General features: G+C 54.4%; 1 protein-coding gene across 1 annotated transcript in view; it reads left to right on the top strand.

Annotated features, from left to right (window-relative positions):
• Positions 1-3,861, top strand: part of Padi3 (peptidyl arginine deiminase, type III) — a 26,885-nt gene extending 23,024 nt beyond the window's left edge. The window contains exon 16 of the mRNA XM_013033073.1: positions 3,628-3,861. Within this exon, the coding sequence (XP_012888527.1) occupies positions 3,628-3,861 (234 nt within the window). The remainder of the gene's footprint in view (positions 1-3,627) is intronic.
• The last annotated feature ends 4,789 nt before the right edge of the window (positions 3,862-8,650 follow it).

Raw genomic sequence — 8,650 nt, 5'->3', positions numbered from 1 at the left:
CGGAAGTGGCGCTGTGGCTCAAGTGGTGGAGCGCTAGCCTTGAGCTGAAGAGCTGAGGGACAGCGCCCAGGCCCAGAGTTCAAGGCCCCACCCCCCCAAAAAAAAGAAAGCGAAGAAGGAAGGAGGAAGAGAGGAGGGAGGGAAGGAAGGAAGGAAGGAAGTCAGTCTTGCAGACTTGGCTATTCGGCCCAGGCCAAGCTTTGGGAGTGGCCGCCGTGCCTTGGGCCCTGGCAGTGCCCGGTCATCTCCTGGCAGGCGCTGGTCCATCCTTTAATGCGCCCCCACCCCGTGTCCACCCAGTGTCCCTAATGCAAGCCCCTGCTCCTCCGCCTCAGGGCCCAAACATGGGCTACGTGACCCGAGGGCTGGACTCAGAAGAGATCACGGGGCTGGACTCCTTCGGGAACCTGGAGGTGAGCCCGCCAGTGGTGGTGGGGGAGAAGGAATACCCGCTGGGCAGGATTCTCATCGGGAACAGCAGTTACCCCAGGTAAAGGGGGGCTGCGGGGAGAAGCGGGAGCCAGAGCGGGGATCCCCCACCTGTCTCCCCAACCTGAGAGGGCACAACAAGCATTGGGGGGAGGGAGAGGACTCCAAGAGCAGCTGGGGGAGGGGTGGCAGGCAACAGGGCCAAGGTCAAGTTCCACGCTGGCACTCACGCTGTGGTCAGTGGATGCGGACTTACCGAGCAGCTACTGTACACCCAGAGCTGGGGACATGCATGCAACAGCCGCACCCCTGCCTCTCCGCTTACCAGGGGACCCTTCATGGTATAGTAACGAAGTCAGGGTATTTGAAAGGAGGGAAAGATAAGAAGGCAGAAGAGGAGGGGGACCTCTGTTGGGGTGACCAGGGCGGGCTTCTCTAGGGAAAGGACTCGAGCTGAGACCTGATAACAAGAAGGACAAGACCATGTGCAGATCATGACAGAGTATTCTGGCATGTGCAAAGGTCCTGGGGCAGGACAGAGCTTGATGTATTCCACAACTGGAGACTTGCATTGATGATGGATCAGGCAGTACTTTCTGAGGCTAGGTGCTGATTTTGTGCCTCAGTTTCCCCCTCCCCCACCAATGAAACTGGAATGACAATTCCTCTAGTCAGCTCCTGAGAGATATGAGGATGGCAATCGAGACTCCCTTCCCTGGTTGGAGGAGAGCTCTCCTCTGGCCCCTGGGCACCTCCCCAAGTGACGCTCCTTACCCTGTGGGGGCAGCCCAGACAGTCGGGACATGCACAAGGTGCTGCAGGACTTCCTGGAGGCCCAGCAGGTGCAGGCTCCCGTGAAGCTGTACTCTGACTGGCTGTCCGTGGGCCATGTGGATGAGTTCCTGAGCTTCGTGCCCGCATCTGACAGGAAGGTGGGCTCCAGAGCTGCTTGAAGTGTGTGTGTGGTGGGGGGGGAGTCCCTCCATGTTCCTGGGAGCCACAGAGACAAAGCAGTGCTCACTCCAGTGCCTCTGCCCCAGGGCTTCCGGCTTCTCCTGGCCAGCCCCAGGTCCTGCTACAGACTATTCCAGAAGCAGCAGGAAGAAGGTCACGGAGAGGCTCTGATCTTCCAAGGAATCAAGAGTAAGTCGATCCAGGCACCGGGTGCTCACACCTGTAATCCCAGCCACTCGGGAGGCTGAGCTCGGAGGATGGCAGTGTGAGGCCAGCCTGGGGCAGAAAAGTCTGTTGAGACTCTCCAGTGAATCAACCAAGAGCCGGGAGTGAAGGCATGGCTCAAGAGCACCAGCCTTGAGTGGAAAAGGCTGAGCAAGAGTGCAAGACCCTGAGTTCAAGCCCCAGTACTGGCGCACGCGCACATACACACACACACACACACGCACACACACACACACAGCGTAAGCCCGCCCTGCCCTACTCTGTGCGGGCCCTGTCCTCCCCGGTCACCAGGCCTCCTACTCCTGGTGGGAGCATCCAGGAAGCAGAGGTCTTCTGAATGCTGTGTGCCAGGCACTGGGTATCCTAGCCAGCCGTGAGAGCAACTACAACAGGGGTTTAGGGACAGCAGGTGGACAGCCAGAAGGGCTTCCTGGAGGAGGCAGAGGCCGTGAGGGATGAGCAGGAGCTGGGGTATAGAGGGAGCCATGAGGGACAAGGAAGGAGGAGCTTGCAGATAGTGGGAGCAGTAAGTGCAAAGGCCTGGGGGCCGCAGAGAGCTGGTGTGAGCGGGAGGACAGCCAGGACACAGGCTGGGGCGGAGGCTGAGCGGCCGTGTGGCTGATCGCTCTCACCCAATGTGCAGTGGGGTGCCGTGGGGTTCCCGGCCGACCCGCTTCCTTCCCTTCCCCCACCCCTGCATGGCTGGGACCAGCGTAGGGTTTCACAGGCGGGGCAGGCACCATACCACCGCATGGCCCCAGCGCACGGCTTCTCCCCTCTAAACCCTCTGTTTTTGGAAGAGATTCTCTGGGATATGAGCATGCCAGGCTGCATGGGATTACAGGCTGCCCACAAGGTGCCTGCACCCTGGAACCCCCCCCTTACAGCCGGGGGTGTGGAGTCTCTACCACACCCACCCGAGTTTTTGCTTGTATTTTCTTTTCCCCCTGACAGGAAGAAGACAGCAGACGATAAAGGCCATCCTGTCCAACAAGGTTCTGAAAGAACAGAACTCCTATGCCCAGGTGGGGAGCCTGGGGGGGCTGGGGAGGGAAGGTCCTGACCACATCCCCACCCCCTACCCTGCCCCTGCTCTGGCCCCGCCCCAACCCCTCCCCCTCCCGGATTCTCCGCCCCCTACCGTCCTTTCCTCCACCTTTGCCCCAGAGCTGCATCGACTGGAATCGAGGGGTGCTGAAGAGGGAGCTGGGCCTGGCCGAGGAGGACATCGTGGACATCCCACAGCTCTTCAAGCTCACGGGCAACTCCAAAGCGAGGCTCAAGGTGGTGGCCTTCTTCCCCAACATGGTGAGGAGGTGGCAGCCCCCCTCCCTCACCCAGGGCCTTGACCTCCCAGGAGGAACAGGGGGCTGCTAGAGGGAGGGGCGCGTCTCCCTCCTCAGGTCTGAACAGCTTCCTCGCTCCCCTTCCCCCGCCTTGTGACACTGGGGGATTCCAGCTGAGGCACAGAGAGAGATGGCATCTGACACAAGAGCACACAGCACCAGGACGGGGCTGTCTGGCTTTGGAGCCCCCCCCCCCCCCCCCCCCCGCTGATACTTCAATGGCATCTGGCTAACAGGCTCTTACCAGCCAGGCTTCCTTCTGCTGAGCAGGAAGGGTCAGTCTTTGTGTGTGTGTGTGTGTGTGTGTGTGTGTGTGTGTGTGTGCGCCCATGCGTGTGCACTGGTCCTGGTGCTTGAACCCAGGACCTCATGTTCTCACTTGGCTTTTGCACTCCAAGCTGGTGCTCTACCACTTGAACCACAGCTCCACTTCTGGCTTTTGGGTGATTCACTGAAGATAAGAGTCTATTGGATTTTGCTGCCCAGGCTGGCTTTGAACTGTGATCCTCAGATCTCAGCCACCTAAGTAGCTGACAGGTGTGAGCCACACTGGCTACAAGCAGGATTTTCAAGGCTGCATGAAAGACTTTCTCTCTGGTCTTTCTGGGTGGGTGGCGCAGTGGGGGAGTGAGGTGAGGGGCTGTTTCTGACCAGGGACCCCCGTTTCCTGCAGGTGAACATGCTGGTACTGGGGAAGCACCTGGGCATCCCCAAGCCCTTCGGGCCCCTCATCAATGGCCGCTGCTGCCTGGAGGAGAAGGTGCGCTCGCTGCTGGAGCCGCTGGGCCTGCACTGCGTCTTCATCGACGACTTCGCCCCGTACCACATGCTGCATGGGGAGGTGCACTGCGGCACCAACGTGCGCCGCCAGCCCTTTAGCTTCAAGTGGTGGCACATGCTGCCCTGAGCGCCGCCCCCCCTCCTCCACGTGAGGCGGGGCCTCCTGGGGGGGGTGATGGAATCTGAGCCAGGCCCTGTGAACAAAGAGCATCAGGTGACCCCAGGCTCCACCTGGCGTGCCCAGGGTGACCTGTCCCCTCTGAAGCCTTTCCCTACACACGTCTGTGCCCTGCCTGAGCCCCATTTGGTTTTCAAACATGAATCCTCTTGGTCTCCCCCAGAAGGACCTCATTTTTGTGAATCAGCATGATAAAAAGGGGACTCCTCTTCCTAACCCCTAAAACCCTTTGGGGATAGATTCATTTGGGGAGGGGGTATCAAGAAGCATCCTGACCCCAGATGTCATGGCCTGTGTGTGTCCTAACGAATGCCCCAGGACTCTGCTTTGGCCTGACCGTCCCTTACCTGGCAGGGAACAGATGCTCCACAGAGGACAGGAGACCCTCCCCTAGGGAGGCCCCGAACCTCCCCTAGGGAAAGACCCGGGGGCCCATTTAGGTGGAAGTTGTGCCATGGGTCCCACTCTGAGCTCCCCGCCAGATGTTGAACTCCGTGCATAGTCGGTACCTATAGATGTGCGTGGAGGGAGTTTGGCTTTATAAACTCCCTATTGTGTGACAGGTAGAAATACAGCATTGTCTGAAATCCTCCTGGAATTTTCTGGATAAGTGACTGGGTGTTGTTTGGGGAGACTGGGTGCTGGGGGAGATGTGCCCCACACAGGGTAGTCACTGGTAGGCCTACCTGCATGAAGAGGGGGCTTCCTGGGACTCCCCCCACCCCAAGTGATCTGGCCCTCCACCTTCTGCTGATCTCTGCGTGGATCCATACCCTGACTGTGGCAGAAGCTGCCCAGAGAGGTACTGCCCCAGGAGTCACGGATGGCTCCTAGAGGGAGAATCCTGGGATGAGGGAATCTGATGTAGGGCGTGGCTAAGAGGGGAGTTGTTGTGGTTGGGGGCGTGGCCATGCAGTGGGCGTGGCTCTGGGCACAGGGCGTGGTTGTGTGGGGCTTGACTCTGGTCTGGGGGCGTGGCTGAGTGTGGGGTGTGGCTTGATGTGGGGCGGGGCTCCTCATGGGGGCAGGGCTCTGAGTGAGGGGCATGGCTTTCTCAAGACCCATGTCAGCTGCATGTGGGTTCTGCGTGGGTTCGGTGGGGTTTCCATCACTGGTGAATAAATCCTCAGAGGCACAAGCAGCATGGTTTCACGTGGGTTCCTTGGACTTGGAAAGAGACAGGGAGGATTGGGGAATTTGTGGCAGCAGAACCATTTGCTGGCCTGTCCCCACCCCACCTCCACCCCCCACAACGTGTTTGGCCTTCCTCAGTTCGAATTTGGATAAGATTGTGAAGCTGCTTTGTCTTAGCCAAGGGGCAAACTACAGCTGTGATGATGGAGACCATAAAGAGTTAGGCAGGGCCAAGGCCCAGCTGGAAGCTGTGGGGGGGCCCACCGTGGAGGCCTGTGTGTGCCCCCTTTTCCACCCACAGAAAGGCTCCATGCAGTCCTGCGATGGGTGGCTCCCGGCAGGCAAAGCCAAAGGGCCCACTCTGAGATGGAGGGGGAGAGGTAGGAGGAGGACTCACAACACAGACTAGGATGTCATCCCTAAGGCTCATTTTCTTCATGGGGAGCTGGAAATGCTGCTCTCCCTTTTGCTATTTCTCCCTCCTTTATTCTGTTACGCTAAAATAAAGAGAGCAGAGCACTTGATCCAGGAGATGGGTACACATTTCTATTGGAAAGACACTCCTTGCCTCCAGTGATGGGTGAAATCCCGCACCTGTGCAGTTTGAGATCCTGCTTCCTCACACGTGAGCGTTCATCCTGGATCCTAGGATGGAGAATTTAGCATTTTCCTGAGGCCATAAGGAGCAACATATATTCTAGATCACGCTGAAGAGGGAGATGCGTGGCTTGGGCCTGTTTAGTTCGGTTCCTCTGAAACAGTGACACCTACAAGGAAGGTCAGCGGTCATCCTGTGAGGCCACAACTTCTTTCCCTGTAAGCACAGGTGCTGGGACCCCCCCCCCAAAGCTCCCACCCCACCCTAGAGCGCCTGGGAGGCACCTCTCCACTCACTACTGCTCTGCCGGCTCCCTGTTTTCTCCAGAGATGCAACACACTTGTGCTAGCCAGTTCTCCTTCACTGTGACAAAATGCCAGAGAAAAACAGTTTAAAAGGAGGAATGGTTCATGTTGGCTTCTGGTTTCAGAGGTTCCATCTCTGGTCAGTTGGTTTCACTGATTCTGGGCCTGTGGCGAAGCAGAAGAAGAATACAGAATATACCCTTCAGGGTCCTATTATAAACTCCTAAGTGGATGAACCCTTCGGTGAGGCCAGCCTCCTAAGCCTGTCACCTCTGAACGCTGCTGCCCTGGAGAGCAAGTGACCAACACAAGCTGTTGGTGACATTTAAGATCCAAGTCACAACGACTTCCCTTTGGGTGACTGGAGAAGGAGTTACAGGCTTCTCTGAGGCCATCTCCTGGCCCTGCTATACTTATAGCTTCTGGAATGTTCTCCCAGTGCTGCCTCCTATACCCAGATTTTGACTAAATGAACCACTACTGCCCACTGAGGGAAGCAGAGACAAATGAGGATGCTGAGAAAATTAGAGTTTTCGGGATGGATTCCGGTCAAGTCTTTAACTCCCACTTCCCACATGAGGATCTGGAAATGTTTCTTTCCTCCTTCTATTTCTTCCTACTTTAATATCTTTGTTTGTTTGTTTTTTTGTTTGTCATTGGTCATGGGACTTGAACTCAGGGCCTGGATGCTGTCCCTGTGCTCTTCAGCTCAAGGCTGGCTCTCTACACACTTTGAGCCACAGCTCCACTTCCGGTTTTCTGGTGGTTAATTGGAGCTAGGAGTCTCAAGGCCTTTCCTGCCCTTGCTGGCTTTGAACCATGATCCTCAGGTCTCAGGCTCCCGAGTAGCTAGGATTGCCGTGGACCGGCTCTGTCGGGACGATGGAGGACACCTAGTGGAGGAACTGGAATAGGTGGGGAGATGGCAAACAGACAACTCACACACAAGAGGAGTGGATGCTGAGTGCGATTTAATGCAGAGGATAACAAACTTTTATAGCAAAAGTCTTCATGAGAAAGGGCAAAAGGTTACACAATCTTGCTGCAAGGCTTCGTTCTTGGGTGGTCACAGGCTGGTCGCCTGATCTTGTTTTTTGGATGACGAGCTATGACATAGGCACTTGTTTTCGGCTTTACCTCTATTTTTAAGAAAACAATGGGTTTCGATGTTTATCACCTATTAACCATTAACCAGAGCATATGGGCAAGGTGCTGAACAGAAAGGCATGAACTCTAGTACTTCATAGTTACTTTTGTTTAGTTTTGTACTTTATACGTTTTAAATCTTTTCTAAGCAATTGTGTTTAGAGGGTTCCCAATTTGTGGCCAAAAATCATGATATTCAGTATACTTAGTTAAATCTGGCCATATATCAAATTTAAGCTCATAGTGTCTTTTCTGTAACCCTTTCACATAATCGTTTACTCTTTTCTATAGAGGCCTTGTTCCTTCTTTAATAGTAAGCACCAAGGAGGACTAGATCTAGCAAGTCTCTCAGTAAATGAAAGAGAGTAATAGGAAGTTCTTTCTCCTAAGTAGTTTTCCCAACGGTTGCCATCCTTATCATACACACCTGTAACAGGCTATGGATCTGGGGGAAGTCTCTGGGGTCCTCTAGATAATGGAGGATCCCACCATTTTCCTCTGATAAGCCATTGCCACCTTTTATCTACCAACCTTTTAGGAATCTTACTTAGCTTTTGGTCTAAATATCCCTCTACATCTTTCTTATCTACAGGATATCTATATGAGTCTATTGTATATGCTTTAGGATTAAAGGGAAGTCTCCAGTAGCCATACACTCTTTCTGCTCTAGCCGTGCCTACAGCTTCTTGTAAATCTCTTACAAACAATTCCTTCTGCTGAAGTGACTTCGTGAAACCCCCAATACTTTTTTTTAAAGAAAAAAAATAGTGTTTTATTAACTACCACACTGTCCCCCAATACTTTTATATTTACTTATGACTTGTCTACTAGCCTCCATAAGAGGGGCTTTCAGGGTAGCACTTAACTCTGGTGAGTTAGTCATATTCTCAGGACACTAAACAGATGTTGGAGTTGTCAACACTTTTAAGAAAGAGCCTTGAATAAGGGAACGTTGAGCATGAGTAAGCACAATGAGCAGCAGGAACAGTAAAAGATTAATAGGCACTCCTATACAGCGAAGAAAAGAAAAGCAGGAACAGAAACACATCTTTCCCAGGGGCTTGCCAGCCTTTCCAGGAGGTAGGCCTCTTTGAAGCCCCATTCTCTGAGGGAGACTTCGGTGAAGTCCCATTCTCAGAGATGGGCCTCTTTTTTTTTTGGGGGGGGGGGTCCGGTTGTGGGGCCTGAACTCTGGGCCTGGGCGCTGTCCCTCAGCTCTTCAGCTCAAGGCTAGCGCTCTACCACTTGAGCCACAGCACCACTTCCGGCTTTTTTCTTTTTGCTTATGTGGTGCTGAGGGATCGAACCCATTCTCAGAGATAGACTTCTGTGAAGCCCCATTCTCAGGTCTGAAAGCAGGTTTCCCATGCTAAGCAGACTCCACCGGAGTAGGCGTGGCATAGGATTATAGGAGTGAGCCACCAAGCACTAAAATAAACCCTTGCTAAAGCATCTACTTGTGAGGCTCCCCTTCAAATGCTTTTGCATGTGTGGATCTCAAGGATCTCTGGCTTTGCATGGAAACCAGGAAGTAGAGTGAAGCCTGCCAGCCAGC

Source organism: Dipodomys ordii, unplaced genomic scaffold (assembly GCF_000151885.1).
Source record: "Dipodomys ordii isolate 6190 unplaced genomic scaffold, Dord_2.0 Scaffold6, whole genome shotgun sequence".
NCBI classification, from domain to species: Eukaryota; Metazoa; Chordata; class Mammalia; order Rodentia; family Heteromyidae; genus Dipodomys; species Dipodomys ordii.
This window is presented reverse-complemented; position numbering and strand designations above follow the sequence as displayed.